This window comes from Anolis carolinensis, chromosome 1 (genome assembly GCF_035594765.1).
Source record: "Anolis carolinensis isolate JA03-04 chromosome 1, rAnoCar3.1.pri, whole genome shotgun sequence".
NCBI classification, from domain to species: Eukaryota; Metazoa; Chordata; class Lepidosauria; order Squamata; family Dactyloidae; genus Anolis; species Anolis carolinensis.
In genome coordinates this window covers 186371816-186392583 of record NC_085841.1, presented here as the reverse complement: position 1 = coordinate 186392583, position 20768 = coordinate 186371816, and the positions used below count along the sequence as shown (strand labels likewise).

At 40.1% G+C, this 20768-nt stretch overlaps 1 protein-coding gene across 1 annotated transcript; it reads right to left on the bottom strand.

Moving 5' to 3' along the window:
• Positions 1-5196: 5196 nt before the first annotated feature.
• LOC134293749 (uncharacterized) lies at positions 5197-20427 on the bottom strand. The gene is made up of 6 exons (XM_062962287.1): positions 20123-20427; positions 16365-16439; positions 14500-14538; positions 11148-11483; positions 9914-10044; positions 5197-6914 (listed from the first exon to the last, which is right to left on the bottom strand). The coding sequence occupies exons 1-6, from the start codon at positions 20181-20183 to the stop codon at positions 6840-6842; spliced, it is 717 nt and encodes a 238-aa protein (XP_062818357.1). The 5' UTR covers positions 20184-20427; the 3' UTR covers positions 5197-6839.
• Between the last annotated feature and the right edge of the window lie 341 nt (positions 20428-20768).

The following is a 20768-nucleotide window of genomic DNA, read 5'->3' as shown; positions in this document are numbered from 1 at the left end:
GCTATCAGCCAGCATGTCAATGACATAAATCAAGAAACAGCTTCCTGATACCCACAAAGATACTTGCAGGAATACCTCAGCAAGCAAGAGTCCAAAAGAGGCAGGCTAAAACCCGGAACCTTAATCAGTGGCTGAAACCAGATGAGAAACTTCCTCCTGGGCACAGAGAAGAATGGGCAACTTGAAAGGTGCTGAACAGACTGCGCTCTGGGACCAGGCGATGCAGAGCTAATGGGGCTACAAAGTGGAGTCTAGGGCATGTGACATGTGAATGCGGAGAAGAACAAACCACAGACCACCTACTACAATGCAGCCTGAGCCCCGCCACATGCACAACGGAGGACCTTCTTACAGCGACACCAGAGGCACTCCAAGTGGACAGCTTCTGCTCAAAGGAAATTTAGCATAATGCCAAGTTTTTAATTTTGTTTGTGGTTTTTTAATACGTAATAACTGTATTCTCAATTTGTTTCTGACACAATAAATAAAAATGAATTCAGTAGGGTTAGCTTAATTCTTACAAGTAGTTGAACTAGCATGTATGTGGTCATGGGACTATTTCACGGGGCAGGGAAACCAGTGCTGAACCTTTGGTGAGAGTCCTTATTTCACAATACTATGTCCATCTTGCTTCCAATCTGACTCCATCCTGTGATTAACCCAACCTTTGTTATTGACATGTAAAACCTATTCAATAGCTCACAATCCCACAATATTGGTGGGATGAGTTGGTTCCATTTTTTTATTTTTATTTTTATTTTTGCCAGCATGACGAAAGTAAATATCAGAAGCCAGAATTCTCCTTTTCTTTATTTTCCTCTCTCCTGCTCACAATTCCAAGCTGTTTGATTTCAGTTTATTAAATTTTTTTGACTTTTTGTTTTGTTTTTCTTTGCTGAAATAGCCGCCCTGAGTCCCTCTAGGGCAGTGGGTCTCCAGGTGTTTTGGCCTACAACTCCCAGAAATCCCAGCTAATTTACTAGCTGTTAGGGTTTTTGGGAGTTGAAGGCCAAAACACCTGGGGACCCACAGGTTGAGAACCACTGGTCTAGGGAGATGGGGCAGGATATAAATATTTTTAATTATTGTTATTATAAATTGCTAAAACATATTGAAAATTACAGAGTGGCAGAAGTGCAGAAAGCAGGGTTATGAGGCTATGCAGAAATACAGTTGTAGAACTACAGATTGGTGAAATAAAACCTCATCACATTGATGAGGTTGCGCTGGGCAATTTGCCAGCCTCTGTGCTGGCAACTGCAACTTTATATTGCAAAAAAGATATCCCTTCTTGAGTTCTAATCATAATACAATCACATTTTCATTTTTAAAATAGTAAATAAATTACAAATAATTCATTATTGATAATTAGCTAGTTCCAGTCTCTGCACATTGAGGGCAATGAAATGATGTTTTCCATGTAAGTTTTGTGCCTCCTTGAAAATGTGAACTCATGCTTTTGCACTCAATATTCAATGTCATTTGTTTAGTTACTGTATCACAGAGAAAATAAATTTCTGCAGTACAGAAAACAATAGACAGAATTATTACGTAGAACAAGATCACAATTTATATGTTCAAATGAACTGACTTATAATAACTTATTGTAAAATAAAGAAGGATAGACCTTGGTCTATAATAAATCATTAAACACTATGATCTTGTAACATTAAATTATACATAGTACTGTAGATTTATTTCTAATCTTTTCCACTGTCGGTAAAAAAAACCCGTATGAGTCACACATTTGTCCACATCAGCAAGAAGATAATAATTTTCATCACTTTCTCCATTATAGAAATTGTTTGTTTCTAATGTTTGTCATGAAGAAATAAATCTCCAATTCCAATAAAAACATAATGTAAAACTAATGTGCCTGAAGGTAGGCCTGATCCTGATGAACAGATTGTGAACAATTTGAATCAGCTCATATTCATTTTCACTTAATTACATTAATATTGGCAACATCATTATGAATATTAGTAGTGATATTCTGTTGGGTAGGGACATCTATGGAATCTCAGGTACAGTTTTTAAAATAATACCCCTGTGAAAGCTCAAAGTCCAGTTTTTTTGTGGAAACTGCAAAAATCCATACCTTCCCATTGTCCTGATTTAACAGGGGCAATTGAAATTCCAGTGGGCCATTGTTTTGATTCCAGGACTCTAGATGGATACAAAAATTCATAGACACTCATGTCCCATATATATAAAATGGCAAAATAATGGTGGCACAGTGGTTTAACCCACTGTGCCACCAGGGCTCCCTTGTATATACAGTAGAGTCTCACTTATCCAACATAAACGGGCCGGTGGAACATTGGATAAGAGGATATGTTGGATAATAAGGAGGAATTAAGGAAAAGCCTATTAAACATCAAATTAGATTATGATTTTACAAATTAAGCACCAAAACATCATGTTATACAACAAATTTGACAGAAAAAGTAGTTCAATACGCAGTAATACTATGCAGTAATTACTATATTTACAAATTTAGCACCAAAATATCACGATGTATTGAAAACATCAACTACAAAAATGCATTGGATAATCCAGAACGTTGGATAAGCGAATGTTGGATAAGGAAGACTCTACTATATATATAAGCCATAGTAGGTTGAATTTGTGAATAGAGTATCCATGGACACAAGGGGCTGATTGTAATCCTCTGCTGTCCCATTTATTCAACTGCTAGTTTTTTCGTTCTCCTTCCGTTTCCTTCCTTTTGTCCTCAGCTGCTGCAAAAGTAGTTTCAACTCAATTAACATAGGGCCCATCCGGACAGTTCCAAATGTGGGACCTGTCTTGGTTTACCAGAGACATCCAAATGACACCTCAGGTAAAAATAAATTAATTCCAAACAAGCCTTGTCTTGTTCTGAATTAATTAAATATCTCATTAGATTTGAGCTTTCCTGAAAAGCCTGGGTCTAATGGGGTACTGGGCCTGTGAGGACAGACCTCGATCTCAGGGGTCTGTCTCCACTGCCTTCTCACACCTTTTGGGCATCCACCCCCTTCCCCCATACCCCCATCTATCCACTAAAACGTTCCTGGCCACCATAAATCCTCCTCTCCTGTCCTCCTGGTGCAAGAAAATGCTCAATAAATGTTTTCTAGGCTTGTTCCAGATGCTTGTTGATGACAAATACACTACAGTGACAGCCCTGTCACCCCTTAATCACACCAGTCTGTTATTTTATTACAATTACATTGTTTAAGCATAGACGCATACCATTACTGGAATGATCTTTTTCACACTTGAGTGCAATTGTGTGATGTTGACACTTTGTTGATATGAATTCTTATGAGTAGTCTTCTGCAAAGCCTCATTTTCCTACTTGTATTTTCTCTACTTAGCATATGCACAGGGGATAAAAGCCTCGTGACTTGAAGGTTGGGTTGCTGACCTGAAAGCTGCCAGGTTCGAATCCCACCCGGGGACAGCGCAGATGAGCTCCCTCTATCAGCTCCAGCTCCACGTGGGGACATGAGAGAAGCTTCCCACAAGGATGGTAAAACATCAAAAACATCCGGGCGTCCCCTGGGCAACGTCCTTGCAGACGGCCAATTCTCTCACTCCAGAAGTAATTCCGGTTGCTCCTGACAAGAAAAGAAAAAATCTCTTAATTTTTGTTCTATTTTGCTGCATCTTCAGAGTTGCATGGTTTCTCACCTGACCTTCCATTGCTTCACAATACCAGGAATGCAACGGAAGGAGATTATCACATAAGGAAGAGTAACAAAACAGATATTGGATTCATTGAGTTTTTTCTATGAAAAGACACAATCCCGCTGTGACGCAAGCCATGGCATTATGCAGTAAGCCTCAACAGCAGACACATTTATCTTGCTGTTATTGTGCTTCAGTAGTCTCATATGGTAAAGGGGAGAGTTAGCAGGTCTAAGTACAGCACCAGTACAGTTCTCCAGTTGTGATTTCTATTTCAACTATGCTGGTGTATATTTACACTATGCTAAAAGTGTCTTGGCTTTTATGTCCAAAAACAGTGAACCAAATTATGCTTAAATATTATAGCAATGTTATGCAAACATTTAGTAATTATATAGTAATTATGAGAAAACATTAAAACTGTATTAAAACTGATTTATAAGGGGTGTTCAATTCTTTTAATTTTACAGGCATAAAAATGGATGCTAGTGTGGCAATATTACATACTCTAGTAAATGTTTAGTGTGTCCTCTCACTGCTAGGCATTGCAGATGTTACGGGCCAATCCAGAGACCGTTAATCAAGATGGCAGATAAGAGTGTTAGCATGTTGTGAACAAAGGCATAAAACTCATGGAGATATATAGAAGACTTCAAGTGCAGCACAGTGATGAGATACTCAACCACATTAAGACATTTGAAGGGTGTAAATATTTCAAAGACGGCTGTTTGTCCACTAGCAACAATCCCAGCCTCGGTGGTTTCCAGCCCACAGTAGTCATTCCTATGAACATCCAGCATCTGGAATGCCTGATCCTGGGTAATCAATGCATAACCAGTAGGCATGTGTGATCGATTAAAAAAATGTTTCAAAAGTCATTACAAAATTAGGGGGCTCTGGCATTTCATTTCTAAAGTGTTTCTAAAATATAGTTTGTGAAAATTTCATTACTATACGACTTATGTGGACTAACAAAAAAAATGTACACCTCTAATAACCAGCTGTGAAACTGCATAAGAGAATAACCGTTCTGTGGGAATAGTGAATACAATCTTCACAAAGATTTGTATTTTTGAAAACTTAATGCATGTTGGGTACAAAAGGACCTCTTCACGGTTGCTGGCAAAATTGCCGAGTATTGCCACGGATTGCTGCGATCCCAGCGGCACCCATCCAGGAGGAAAGGGGACCTGTCGCCCTGAATCCCACACCATCCTCCTACCTCATCACATAGGAGGAAGCCTCTGTAAGCCAGCTAGAGATGTTGTTTCCAATGGAGAGACGGGATGCCTCCCATCTTTCGCCGCTGGTTATTTTTCAGCAGTGGCAGGAGGGGGTTTTTTTTTGCCAGTTTTGCTAAGGAGCTGTCCCGGAAGTACTTCTCCGGGGAGTGATGGAAGATGTTGGGCTAGGCTTACCGTACTGACAAATCTTTCTATGTCAAAGCTTTGTAGGTATTAGTTTAATGCTGGGTTAAGTGTAGAAAATAGAAATGTAGCAGGGAGTATGTCAGAAATGCAATTTCCACTCCTAGAAAATCTTTTATTTTATTTTATTTTATAAAGTCAAAAAACCTGGGTTGACATGAACACTCCTCATACAATATACACACTAGAAACATTAATTGTCAAACATCTCTGTCACAATAATTATAATCCATTATTGATAGGCAAATTGAGTAATCACAAGTATATAATATCAGGCAAATATATTAGATGTTCCATTTTGGAACTCCTTTCTCTTGGCTGAATTTCAACATAATGTACCCTCTTGTAGTTCTGAAAGCAAATACCTTCCCAATGCATAGAAGGAGCTAACAGCTAAGATCTAGCATGTCCTAGACTTTCCCAGCTCTGTGGCTGCTTGTTTGGAGATAAAAAGGCAAATTATTTTTATTTCACAATAGATAGAATAATAGTATTCTCATATTGCCTACTTAAAGCTACATCTACTAAAGACAGGTTGATCATTATTCCCTTATGCAGAATTTCAAAATACTCTGAAATCTGGCACATTCACTTTCTGGTAGTTCAATATACACAAACTTTGCTTCATCTACAAAATTATTTTAAAATATTGTGCAAAATTACCTTCAGGCTATGTGTCTGAATACAATTCATTTTATGTTTAGATTTAGGTCCTGCCTCCAAGATATCTCATTATGTACATATATGCAGATACAGGTATTCCAAAATCCAAACAAAATCTAAAATCCAAAATACTTATGGTCCCGAACACTTTATATAAGGGATATTCTGTTTGTATCAAAATGATTCAGCCCATGATGGGGCATAATCTAAATGTACCGCTTGGTCCATAATGATCAGAGAGAGAACACCTATTGAGTTTAGTAGCTTTCACTGTCTTTCTGTTTGCACTAGAGATTGTGTCTTAAAAATACAAACTCTGCTTCATGTGAAGGCACATGTAATCCAAACCTTTTCTGGATTCTCCTCCTGTTTAACTATTTGGTGAGGGGGCGGGGTGTTTTAAACCACAGTGTGTACCTTGAATGCAACAATATGCTTTATCACCTCATCACACAGGTAAATTTACCCATCATATGAAACTTTCACCACAGTTGAAGGATGGAGCCCATTGGATCCCATTAAATGATGTACATCTACTTCCAGAGGGACTCTATCTCTCAGCTGTGGTGAAACCATCATAAGATGAAACAATGAGAACAAGGGAGACTTCCTGTGTTCTCATTGAGAAGAATGGGGCAAGAACAGGGGGGAAGCTGAGCAGTGATGCTTCCCCCTGTGGGATGGGTAAGGGGTGATGCGGGGCACAGAGCGACACATTCCCCCCCACTGTCTATCAGATTTGTTTCACTGCATGGTGAATCCCCAAGCTAACACCTACCATTTGGACCTCCGTGTGATGAGGTCCTTAGTTTAATTGGAAGTGAAAGTTAACTTGGCAGGACTCTTCCTCCAGACTATACAGGAAGATGAAAGAGGAAAATACGTAGCTCTGATACTTCATTCTGGCTCCTGGCAGTTCATTACTATTGCTCAAAACTCTGGTACAGTGGTATGTGAGATCAGGACACCAGAAAAAAAAAGTTAATCAAAAAGAGTAATTTCAGACGTCACTTTGATTTAGAAGACTGGGACATTTCTTCATGTTGTTGTCAAAGGCTTCAGGTTGCTGAGCATTTAACTGGGTTTGACTGCTGCCATAGACATATATTCATTGTTGTAATCATGAGAACTTTTGACATGTCGGCAGACCTGAGGACAAAAAAGAGTGGACATGGATATTAGAGTGACACTTTCTATACATATGGCAATTTCTATATGTATACATCAGGAATGAGAACCATGCATCTTTTCAGATTTTGTTGGCTGCAAGTTGCAGCAGTTCTATCCAGCATAATAATAATGAGTAATGATGGTAATTGTATTTTAGAATGTTTTTACGAATGTTGATGTAAGTTAATAATGTTTAATCTGATTTATAGTGTATTGTATAATTCTTCTATGTGTGTTTATTGTAAGCCGCCCTGAGTCCCCTCTCAGGTGAGAAGGGCAGGATATAAATGTTGTAATAAATAAATAAAAATAAATTGTAGTCCCACAACATATGGAGGGGGACACATGATCCCCATCAATGGTATACATCAACACTAACATAAATATAGGCAGAACTAGCTTTTCTTTCTTTATAAGACATTTAGTTTTCCACAGTTTGTTCAGCACATTCTGACACAGATCTTCAAATTGATTTGGGAGGCAGCAAGTGCTTTGCAATATGTGAAATACAACATTAACGTTTATCCCCCCGACCTCCAACCCAGGATATTCCCCTCAGGAAGTAGGTATTAACAAAAGCTCACCAATGCATGTACTGGCCCAAGATACGTACACAGGCAATCCTCAAGTTATGAACAAGATGGGTTCTGTAGGTTTGTTCTTAAGTTGAATTTTTATGTAGGTTGAAATAGATACATTTCTAAGTGTAACCATATATACAGTAAAGTCTCGCTTATCCAGCATTCGCTTATCCAGTGTTCTGGATTATCCAACACAGTCTGCCTTTTAGTAGTCAATGTTTTTCTAATCAATGTTTTCAATACATTGTGATGTTTTGGTGCTAAATTCGTAAATACAGTAATTACTACATAACATTGCTGTGTATTGAACTGCTTTTTCTGTCAAATTTGTTGTAAAACATGATGTTTTGGTGTTTAATTTGTAAAATCATAATGTAATTTGATGTTTAATAGGCTTTTCCTTAATCCCTCCTTATTATCCAACATGTTTGCTTATCCAATGTTCTTCCAGCCTGTTTATGTTGGATAAGTGAGATGCTACTGTATATGAGAGATTAGCTTTTGATAGGACAGGGAAGGATTAACGCCCCTGTGGTGTTTGTTTTTCTGTCTGTGCCCCATACAGAAGATTTCACCTTACTTTCTTTTCCCTGTGATACTTGGATTTTGAAAAAATTGGCTTGTTGTGGAAACAAGGATTGTTCCCTGTGATAACTCTATGATAATGCCTTTCCCTATGATAACTCTTCCAGGAATGAATTTTCCTGTTGTGTCATTCTCATTCTTAACTATAAGTCATTTGTAAGTCGGATGTTTGTAGCTTGGTGTCTGTCTGTACCAGCAATGTTGTTGTTGCTATCCCACCTTTTCACCGAAATAGGGGTCAAGACAGTTTAAAACAGACATAGCTAAAAACTGACAATATAAAAAGGTTAAAAATGTAACAAAATTATGAAAAATTAAAATAAGGCAACCCTATTTAATAGGCATGTGTGATTTTTAAAAAGGTTCTAAACTATGTTCAAAAGTAGGGGATCCTGGCGCTTCATTTCTAAAGACCTTTCCAAATTTTGGGAGTAAAAATTTCAAAACTTTACAAAACTTCTGAATCTTCGTAAGTACTTCACTAATGGCAGTCACGCATGTTCAATAAGGAGGACATCATTGCCAGTAGGGAAACTCCAGGGACTAATATCTCCCTGATTTTTAAAGCTATTGAGGTGAAACTTGCTAAAAATGGTAGAACACATTTAACACTGTTAGCTTACCAAATTTCAGAACATTTGACTTATCCACAAATTTTTGGTGAATTTTCAATTTTTTTTATTAAAAACATTTTTAATAATAAATAAAATCTGTTCCTTGTTTGAAAGTGTTATTTCTTGTTTCATTGTGTGGTTTTTAATTTGAAAGTTATTGTTCTACTCCAGAAACTTTGTTTTTGTGGTAGAAACTATGTTAAATTGTTGGAGACTCAACAAAGCAAAATGTGCTATATATTATATATAGGACGATTCTTGCATAAAGACAAAGTTTTAACAGTGTAATAAACTTTCACCATTTTTTATGACAGAACCAATTAGAAACTACCATTTATAATCCAGGAATAGAAATCCTATTACAGACACCATCAAGGGACATCTAGATTGGCTGAGAGGCATGCCAACATGTTTGGCTTCTCCTTTCAGCAGGGCTTGGTCACAGCTACATCCGAAGACATTTGAGGCTTAATAACCGTAGGATCCTTTTGATTCAAATTCTTAATATTGGGGAAGGGGCAGCAAGCAGGTGGGTTGGAACTCACTTCAAAAGTGCTAAATTTCTGAATTAGATCCAAATTCAAAGAAATTCCAAACTGAACACACAACCCTACTATTTAACAATCTGGCTGCACCTTTTTAGACCAGCAGAAGAGTCTGATTAAAGTATATTAATCACTCTGATTAAAGTATATTAACTGTCTCTACCCACCTATGTTCAAAAAAGAACAATCCAAAAAATCATTTTGAAACACTCTGGAAAATCCACTGTTATGAAGGAATCAGTCTTGATCTCGGTCTACTTCCCATGGCTGTGAAATGCTGCTTAAATGACTTCAGAGCTTGCCAGGACACACCAGTTATTCATTCCTCCCTTGGAAAGAAGCAATCAAGGGAATTGCTTCTTCGGATATTTTTGCTGATGTGTACAAAGTTCTCACCCCCCCCCCCCCCCCCCCGCTTTAAGGCTCTTGGGTCTTTAAATCAATAAACAACTCTGTCTTGTAAAAAATTAAAACTAAATTGCTGCCACTGGTGACTAATTCCAGCAGTAGGTAAATGGCTCGATTTTGTTCATCAAAGCAGTTTCCCTTTAGCATGCAGAACCGGTTGCCTCACTTACTTTGTCACTAAATGAAAGCCCAACACTGCCATGGCATCTCCACAGGAACAGAGAAAGGGTTTTGGAAAAACTCACCACATTTCTGAAGCTACAAACTATTAAACAGAAGATGCAGGCCACAAGGCAAAATGCAGTGAATCCAACAAGTATCCATGAGTTCAATTCGGAAAACAAGCATGGTTTCGCTGAGTAGGATTCTGCTGGATCTTGAACAAAAGCAATACAGTACCTAGAATTAGTACTTGAATTATAAGACCACCACAGTGAGCTGTCTGTGTGATACAGGCCAACGGCTACTCTTGATTTCTCTTTTCTCCACCAACCGTCCTCAGCAGTGATGATACCTATGAATACCATAGTTATGGCTTTCACCACTGATGGAAGAAAGGCAGGTGATGAAGTTGTCCACGGTCTCTCCTGTGGTCTACTGAGAGAACCTGATGGAGCAGTCAGGCATTTGAAATGTTTTTCTCCCTACAAAATAGATTGAGCATGTGTGTACATATTGTTAACCTGGATCATAATTACTATCATGTTGCTATATTATCCTGTTTCAATGTTTATTTCTTGGCTTAATAAACCATACTTTTGTCCATGTCTGACATCTCTACTCCCTCAGCACCTTGTAATAAGATGGGAAATGGTCAACTAACCCTAGTTTCTTGTTATATCTGAGCCAGGAACCAATCATTACTATTTTTGAATCAATACAGGAAACCAGTATCAGTTCAAACTGCCTTTGTGTATGCCAAGTGTTAATGCATGGCCAGAAAACCACCCATCCCCTTTCTTTTTCCATAAAGTCCAAATACTTGGCTCAGGAGCCTCTCTCTCAATCCTTGCATACCTTCTGAGATAAGGAAATCTTTCAAATGCATCTCTTTCCTGTTCATCCTAATGACTCTTGGGCCTCATAGCATCCATTTAATTGCACAACATAGAAATGAGCATTTTACCATCTGCCTTTTTTTCAACGTGACACTTTTCTGATGGATAACCCTGCAATTGGCAGAATTTTCCTTTCATGCATCTGTTAAAGATCCAAGAGGCCTTTCAGATTTGATCTTGGAAGATCAATGTGACTTTGGTTCTCTAGCTTCTGGATTTTTCCCAAGTATGTACAACAGTTATCCGTTCAAAAAATGTGCAGATGATAAGCAGAATAAGTTCCAAACATAATGTTTCTCATCTGTCCAGGATTCTCTTCGTCAGGGTTCCCCAACGTTCAAGAAACATGTTTTGACCTTTTAAAAATAATTCTAAATATTCTTTTCAATTATAATGGAAATGGCCAAGATGACCAGCTTACCTTCAATATATAGATGTTTTTCACCTGCTTTACACCGAGAAAAGATTGGGGAAACGATTTCTAGGCAGCAGGTGTAAGTATCACTGTGTTTGCTATTTAAATTTTTCAGTTGGAATGATACTCTACCATCATGAGGCATTACATCACAAAACTCCTTACACGTGCAATTTATTTGCCCGTTATCTTTATAGAAAACACAGACTTCTCTCTGTCCTTTCAGTAGTCTCATACGAAAAGCTTTCACTCGGCTAGGCAAAGGGCAGTGAAATGTGAAGTTTTCTTTTGGGAATTCATCAATTTTCTGAGAATGAGAAAGGAGGTCTTCAGTGAGATTGTCTGGAGGAAGACAAAAAGATCAACGAGATTTTTTTAACAAGACAAAGAAGAAATCTATTATAGAACTTCAAGTAGCTGTTCGTTTATTTTCTTCTTTCTTAAAAGACAACGGTATTAAAGAAAAATAGGAAACGGGTGAGTTATGTCATTTTTCCACATTCAAGCTCTGATGATCCATCCAGTCCCATTACTGGTTCAACAATCAGCAAGGAAGTTAGGTCTCTTTGATCTACATCTCTTTGATCTAGATCTCTTCATTGAAATCTACTTATCTGACTTGCACAAACCAAAGAGGTTCTTTGGATCCCCATAGCATATGCACAAGACTCGCTGGGTTGAATACAGTTTTGGGGGTTGAATCCAGCTTTAGAAGATCCAGAAGATCATCTCCTCCCCCTGATAGCCTCTCGACTGCTACAATCACCACCGGCCTGAAAATGTTACACAGAGACTAAGGGAAACCTGTTAAACGGAGTCAGCTTTAGGACCTCATCAGACCAAGGTCCATAAGACGGGAGACAGCAGAGAAGCCATCAGGCAATGCCCCACATCACCCCCTTACCATCCCACAGCATTCTCATCTGCCTCCTGCTTCATCCCACACTTTCCCTGGCTTACTAAATGAGAACACAGGTAGTCACCCGTTTTCCCAAGGCAGCCTCTCAGTACACTTTTGAGACACAGTCAGGACGGAGCTCTGCAGGAAGAACCCCATTGTCATGAGATGGGCTCCATCCTAGCTGTGTCCTGGCAGCATCCTAGGACAGGAAAAAGCCCTGACTGATGAGGTCCTTATTGTGGAGAAGAAAATCTTATGGATCTTTCTTCCAACAGCAAAATATGATGTCTATTTTTTCATATTAGTCTCAGAGGAAGGCAGGTCTTAGACATAACCCATAAAGCTTAGTTTCAACAAAATTACTAATGTTTCTTGCTAAGTTTTAAGTTTAGCCCTCATTAGGTCTTAGCTGTCTTCTCTCTGTGTGACATCAGAGCATTTATGCCAATAATAAGAAGGGAATTGACAGCACCCAGTATGGTACTGAAACAGAGAAGCTGACTGGCTAATGTGGGTGGTAGGTTGTGAACAAAGTTAAGTAATTATAAATAACACATTGCAAACTATGAAGACGTATTCTGTAAGAATTTGAAACCATGGAATTTTTGATATGCTTTCTACAAGCTGGACATTCACTAGGGCAAGTTGTTCTTAGTTGTTATTATTTCCTAAATCAGATTCAGCATATGAAATGCAACCCTGAATAGATCCAGGAATGTTTAAGCTTTATTGATTCCAATTAGGCCTAAGTAAGCACAAGTGTGCATTGCAGTGTGATAATCAGATGCTGCAATCCCAATGCATATGCAGCTTAAATACAGTTGACCTCCATGAGGTGTAGGCAGTCTAACATTGTTTAGACAAGGCCTGCATAAGAACTGGATCTTCTACCCTTTCCTCTTTGAGCACTGCTGCTCCCACATTCAAACTATCACAACATGATAAACCCACCACTTGAGAAAGCAGAAGGAACTTAATTTATACAATGCATATTTTTCATTAGTCTCCCAAATTTCCCGAGTAAAACCTATGAAACATGGAGCCAAACAACAACAGAGAGTGGCCAAAATGGTAAATGTTATAAGCAACAAGGGAGAATACACGTGCCAGGAGGAAATGCAGCAGTTTTCTTTTGCCTACTGAAAAAGAAAAGATCTGCATCTTCCCTCCACCCTACTGATTGAGTGCAATTTACTTTTGCATTTTGGATTAAATTTGCAGCAATTGAAATAAATATAGGACAAAGTAGGAAAGTGGGAGGAGGAGGGAGAAACTGGGACATTTTTTAAACGGGCAAAAAGGTGGAGCAGCAGACAATTAATCAGGACCATCTCTCCCAAATCCGAATAGTTAATTGGTATTTGAGCTATAGTTGGTTCTATTGCTCTGTTTTGCTTTTATAATTTTGAGTCCCAATTTTCAGAATCCATTTTCATCCATATCCAGTAGAGACATGCACATACTCTATTGTGATAGGCAGGGCCGGCCCAAGAAAATTTTAAATATTAAGCGAGGGGGAAAAATTGCACCCCCCACGTGCCACGCCACAGGAGGCGGGGCATGGCCAGACCTGGCCCCGCCCAGCTTGCCCTGGCTCCACCTCCCACCCCGCGCACCCTGTGCCAGGCCAGCCGGCCAAGAAGTGGCGGGAGAGTCTTTCCAGGCCACGGCGACCATGCCCTGGACGGACTCCCGCTGCAGCTTGGCCGGCTGTGGCCAGGTGGGCGAGGGCGAGCAGCGCGGGAGGCGGGGCCAACCCTGGCCCTGCCTCCCGCACTGCTAGCCCTGACCCCGCCTCTCGCGCAGCGTGAGAGGCGGGGCCAAGGCACGCGGGGTGAGAGGCGGGGCTCCGCCTCACGCCCTGTGCACCCTGTGCCAGGCCAGCCGGCCAAGAAGTGGCGGGAGAGTCTCTCCAGGCCACGGCGACTGTGGCCTGGACGGACTCCCGCTGCAGCTTGGCCGGCTGTGGCCAGCTGGGCGAGGGCAAGCAGTGTGGGAGGCAGGGCCAACCCTGGCCCGCCTCCCGCGCTTCTTGCCCTGACCCCGCCTCTCACGCAGCGTGACAGGCGGGGCCAGGGTGCGCGGGGCGAGAGGAGGGGCTCCACCTCCCGCCCCACGCGCCCTGTGCCAGGGCAGCCAGCCAGGAAGCAGCGGGAGAGGCTGCTTGCCCTGACCCCGCCTCTTGCGCAGCTTGCCCTCGCCCAGCTGGCCACAGCCGGCCAAGCTGCAGCGGGAGACGGGGCCCTGCCTCCCGCCCCACGCACCCTGTCCCGGCTGGCCTCCACGGCGCCCCCGGCAACCGTGCGCCCGAGGCGGGCGCTTCAGTGGCTTCCGTGTTGGGCCAGCCCTTGTGATAGGTGATATTGGCCTATTAAACCGGTTCCCATACTATGTAGTTGGTCATATGGTTACTACATCTCAAAAGATAGTAATTTTCCAAGTTTTAAAAAAGCATACCTTTATTACAAGCTGTATGAGATGAACAGTTTCCATCACCTAAAAGAAATTAAACAACATAGTAATAACATAGCATAATCAATTAGGGATTCCCCCTTCCCCCAACTCTGTGAGTTGTCTAGAAAATACTAGTACAATGTAAGTTTTAAAATTATGTGAAAATTAAGAAAAGAAAGGATTTAACATTTTTTAAAAATAAGAATTAAGTTACAATGCTTACACTGATCTGTAGATAAGTTGACCTAGTTTTTTGGATCATTTGTTGCCTGAAATATCTAGACGTATGCGTAAGTTTACACAGTAGTTCAGAAACCATGTGCAGTTCAAATTTCAGATACAGAATCACCTTTTCTACTCGAAGCCAATTGAAATAGGCAAGCAGCCTTGTTGCACTTGCACCTTGGTGGTACCTAGGAATCTGATGCAGATTTGCTGCCAATTTACATGAATATTCTTGCTTCAAATTTATACCTTTTGCTTTCAATTTTTTAATCAAAAGATTACTACGAATTTTCTCAGTGTCACTAGAAGTGCCACATCCAATGGATTCTATACAGCTTGGTTGTAGTTAACCTTATTAAAGTAATTAATTGAAATTATCATTATGAGAGCTGAAAACTGACAAGTTACCAATACATTTTTTCATAATACAAAAATAAAACAAAATATTCACTAAAGTTGCAAAGAATGCACAAAATAATCTTCAGCATCAATAAGAAAGGTCTCTTGACCCCATTAAGGCAGTGGTTCTCAACCTTCCTAATGCCACGACCCCTGAATACAGTTCCTCATGTGGTGGTGACCCCCAACCATAAAGTTATTTTCGTTGTGACTTCATAACTGTAATTTTGCTACTGTTATGAATTATAATGTAAATATCTGATATGCAAGATGTATTTTCACTGGACTAAATTTGGCATTAATACCCGATACACCCAAATTTGAATACTCATAGGGTTGGGGGGGATTGATCTTTTCATTTGGGAGTTGTAATTGCTGAGATTTATAGTTCACCTGTAATCAAAGAGCAAACTCCACCAACTGAACTAAACTTGGCACACAAAACTCACATGACCAACAGAAAATATTGGAAGGGTTTGGTGGTCATAGACCTTGGGTTTTGGCGTTGTAGTTCACCTACATCCAGAGAGCACTGTGGACTCAAACAATGATGGATCTGGACCAAACTTGGCACGAATACTCAATATGCCCAAATTTGAACACTGATGGAGTTTGGGGGGAAATAGACTTTGGCATTTGGGAGCCCCTTGAGCCCCACCAACAATTGAATTGGGCCAAACTTCCCACACAGAACCCGCATAACCAACAGAAAATACTGGTTTTTGGCAACCCCTCTGACACCCCCATCATGACCCCCAACCCCGGACCCCCGACCTCCAGGTTGATAAACATTGCATTAAATCATTTGATTGGGGAAAAAGTGAGCTACTGAAAAAAAAAATGTCAACCATTGCAAAAAAGGCCACTGGCCTATTTCCATCACTATTTTGATGTCACTATTCTATTTGATACAAAGTAATATATACACAGAGAAATTGTATTTTGTAAAACGTAAAATGTTTTGCACCCAATTATTGTATTTTGTGAAAACCACTTTTACTACAAATGAAATTTCTAGGCAAATGTAAAAATAGATTTAAAAAATAGGAAAATGTGCAGAACATCTCACAATCTAGCCCATTTAAAGAATGTTTCAACGTCATCTTGAAAATTTGTTTTCCATTTGATACTGATATCTGGGTAGCAAAATCTACAATATGGCATCTCAACAACACCCTGTAGAGCTATCAACACACACTCACATACTGTTGATATACATCACACTTTTACTCAGGGTTACTGACCTCCTTTTGCCCCTCTGTCTTGCAAATTTGAGCACTTCTGTGATTCGGAGACAGGGTGAGTTATGATGATTTGCCCTGAAATGGTATGATGAAATGACTTTCTTTGTTTATGGACCATGAAACATTAGTGGAAAGAAGACATTTTGACATGGGAATTCTGCCACATACCTTATAGGCCCCTTCTACATTGCCATATAAAATCCAGATTATCTGCTTTGAACTGGATTATATGGCAGTGTAGACTCGTATAATCCAGTTCAAAGCAGATAATGCAGATTATCTACTTTGATAATCTGGATTATAGGGTAGTGTAGAAGGGGCCGTAGGCCAACTCTGAACCACTATACTATGCTTTCTTCCAGTCTTACGGTAAGTAGAGAAAAAAGGAATGGGGAATACAAAGGAGTAAACAGTTCAGCTTTCAACACAAAAGATTGAAGAGCAGTTGTACAAAACAAAACCAAGAAAAAAGGCGATAAATACAATAATGTATTGTTTCTGACCCATTTTAGGGATATGTATCTTGAGGCAGTTGCCATAGCACAAATTGAAGCCTATTATTCAGATACACAGGGTTGTAGTAAAGTAATAATCCTACAATTTGTATCTCACAGGTCAAAGCTACTCCAACCCCACCTTGGTGCCTTCTACACTGTCATACAAAATCCAGATTATCTGCTTTGTACTGGATTATATGGCATTGTAGAGTCATATAATCCAGTTCAAAGCAGATAATGTGGATTCTCTGATTTGATAATCAGGATTATGGGCAGTGTAGAAGAAGCCCTACCACTCCCAAGATCCCCTGCCTCTGTTGCTGGCAGTGAAAAAGAACAAGTTGAAACAGCATTGCTACTTTGGACACATCATTTGAAAATATGACTTCGTAGAAAGACTGTAACATTTGGTATGCTAGATTATACTAGGAAAAGAGGATGACCACATGCCAAGTGGACAGTCTCTATCAAGAAATACCTGACTTTGCTAGATTTGAACAGGACTGTTGATGACAGGGAGATTTAGGATCACGATAAATTGAAGTCAAATTGATGGCAGTTTAAACAAGTACAACAGCCATTGTTAATGCCAGCAGCACTGCAATCAAAGTCATTGATCCCAAAAAGTGCTAAGGGACCCATTAAAACAGTAATGGGTATCATAATTCAGGAATTATTTTCCTTCTCTCAATGACCCTAATGACATGGATGGCAGAATAAACATGAAACCCATGGAGTTGTGCGAGGAGATATACCTTCTTTCCTATGGGATTAAATGCAGAATGCACTGTATTGAAAATAGGTTCAATAGCACAGATACTTCTCACTGCAGACTTTCATTAAGTACCCCATGTATAAGTCCTAAAATTCTAGGTTGATTTATTTTCAAGTCTAGTAAGTACTGTAACTTAACTCTTATCAGAAAAAAAGAACATGCTGTACTCTCGAGTAGCGAAAGGCAAGAACGTAGTCCATTCTGGGGCCTAAGGGCCCTTCCACACAGCCATATAATCCAGAATATCGAGGCAAAAAATCCCACAATATCTGCTTTGAACTGGGCTATCTGAACCCACAGTGCCATATATTCTGGTTTAAAGCAGATAATGTGGGATTTTATTCAGCTGTGTGGAAGGGGCCTACAAGAAGCATTGATCCCCTCTACTCTCCCCAACACTTTTGCTCTCTTTGTCTGATTTATCCATAGATAAAGGTAAAGGTTTCCCCTGATGTTAAGTCCAGTCGTGTCCGACTCTGGGGGTTGGTGCTCATCTCCATTTCTAAGCTGAAGAGCCGGCGTTGTCCGTAGAAACCTCCAAGGTCATGCGGCTGGCATGACTGCATGGAATGCCGTTACCTTCCCGCAAACTCACATTTGCATGTTTTCGAACTGCTAGGTTGGCAGAAGCTGGAGCTAACAGCGGGCGCTCACTCCGTTCCCCGGATTTGAACCTGGGACCTTTCGGTCTGCAAGTTCAGCAGCTCAGCGCTTTAACACACTGAGCCACCGGAGGCTCCGATTTATCTATAGCTCTTCACAATACATTATTTTGGCCTAAAGTATGCCTTCAGCTTACATGTGAGATCAAGTTATACATGGGGATATATAGCAATGTTTTTAAGCTGTTTGTATTCACACCTGGCTATTCCTGGGCAACTTCATATTGACCTTTGAAACTTTACCTCCTATGTCAGTTGCCATGGCTCAATGCTGTGAGAGTTGTAGTTTGGTGAGGACAGCAGCATTCTTTGGGCCCTTCCACACAGCTATATAACCCAGAATATCAAGGCAGAAAATCCCACAATATTTGCTTGGAACTGGGCTATCTGAGTCATATATTCCAGTTCAAAGCAGATAGTGTGGGATTTTATTCAGCTATGTGAAATGGGCCCTTGACAAAGAAGTCTAAAGACCTTGAAACTATTACAGCCTGAATTTCATAGCACTGAGCCATGGCAATTAAAGTGGTTTCAAACTGCATTAATTCTATAGTATAAGCTGCACCTGCAGATACATTGAGCTTATTTAACAAAAGAAATAAAGATGTACTGAAAAGGTAGCATGGACTGTTGTGATATGTGTGTATTTTAACCTGATCTACATTGCTATATAATGCAGTTTGCATTTGTGTTATATGGTCAGTGTAGACCCATATAATGCAGTTCAGTGCAGGTTGATACTGGCCATATAATGCAGATTCAAACTGTGTTATATGGCAATGTAGATCCAGCCACAATTAGCAAACCTGCAACAGTATTTTATTTCTTCATTCATTTTTACCCACCTATTCTCTAATTAGGACTCAAAGGGCTCTTCCACACAGCCCTATAACCCAGAATATCAAGGCAGAAAATCCCACAATATCTACTTTGAACTGGGTTATTTGAGTTCACACTGCCATATAACCCAGTTCAAGGCAGATAATGTGGGTTTTATTCAGCTGTGTTGAAGGGGGCAAAGTAGCTTACAACAGTTAAAGAAGTGTAGTTAACATTTTATGAGGATTTATTTTCAACAGCGCAAATCTTGCAAAACAAACAACATAAATTAATCAATCAATCACCTTTAGAGCGGCAAATTTGCTGGAGTCACTAATTTATGGTTCTCTGTTTTTAATAGTGTGAAAGCAGTAGTTTTTACTGCACTATCTAAAGATAAATCATTACTAATACTACGTGCTGGCACATAAGCATTTTGGATATGATTAAGGCAAACCTACAGTATACATGCTATTTTGCCAGAAGAATAGGAAACACCAGCAGCAGAGGCTGTTTGGGTTGATTTATATCCTGTCTTTTTTCCTATGCGGGATCCAATTCAGTTTTTCTCCTTCCTTTGAATAATGAGTTTGGAGCAGAATGATCTGACAGTTTTTAGATTGTCTCCATGGAGGCTCCGGTGGCACAATGGGTTAAACCCTTTTGCCAGCAGGACTGCTGACCAAAAGGTTGGTGGTTCAAATCCGGGGAGTGGAGTGAGCTCCCATCTGTCAGCTGCTGCTTCCCATGCAGAGACATGAAAGAAGCCTCTGACTGGATGGTAAAACATCCAGGCGTCCCCTGAGCAACATCTTTGCAGACAGCCAATTCTCTCACACCAGAAGCGACTTGCAGTTTCTCAAGTTGCTCCTGACACACACAAAAATGGTCTCCATTGCAAACTTGGTCGTCTTTTCATTATCAGGCATCTTGACTCCAGCTCCCCCATTAAACATCCCCAAACGTATGCTTTGTACCACCAAAAGAGTCTGGTAGCTCACTTACCATGCAGTGTTTTGAAGTGGAAGCACAGAAGACCGAAAACCAAAGCAGCATCTATCTTCATCCTTTATGAAACGTTGGGCACTAACATGAATATTTTATCCTGCTGTGAGTCCAGGCCTAGAACAAAATTAATATTTATGGTGTCACTCAGATTTTTACTAGTCAGATAATCTGCTTAGCTGTTTGCTAGGTTATCTTGTTTAAGCTGAAGAAGTTGTTTCCTCAAGTTGTTATATCCCACACATAGACACAGTGATACGTCAGCATTAAAGGCTGAGCTCTGTGGTTTTCCCAGCTCACGTCTTGGTAGTGGGACTGAGATGACAACACATTTCTGTTTTCAGGTTAGTTCTGTGAACTTGAATCACAAAGTGAACACAGTCTGAAAATAGATCTAGTGCAGATGATGACATTTTTATGCAAATCATTGCCTTTATTTATTCTTAACAATAATCCTGTGGTTATCCCCTGTAGAGGGGAAGTGGAAGTCGGCTCCCAGACAAGAGGACCATCAATGTCTTCCAGATGTCTTTGCCTACAACTCTCATCCTACCTAACCCCAGCACTTACACAGCAAATTTAGAATGCAGTCCCCAAAAATATCTAGTTGAGGGAGTTTTGTGTCACTGGGATGGTGATTCTTTGT

Excerpts from the sequence above, each read along its gene's own strand:
- LOC134293749 (XM_062962287.1), bottom strand. The coding sequence starts at position 20,183 with ATGAAGATAGATGCTGCTTTGGTTTTCGGTCTTCTGTGCTTCCACTTC. Across the intron at positions 16,440-20,122 it reads CCACTTCAAAACACTGCATG|GGCAAATCATCATAACTCAC; the intron begins GTAAGTGAGCTA and ends ATACCATTTCAG. Across the intron at positions 10,045-11,147 it reads AAAACATCTATATATTGAAG|ATCCAGCAGAATCCTACTCA; the intron begins GTAAGCTGGTCA and ends CTTTTGTTCAAG.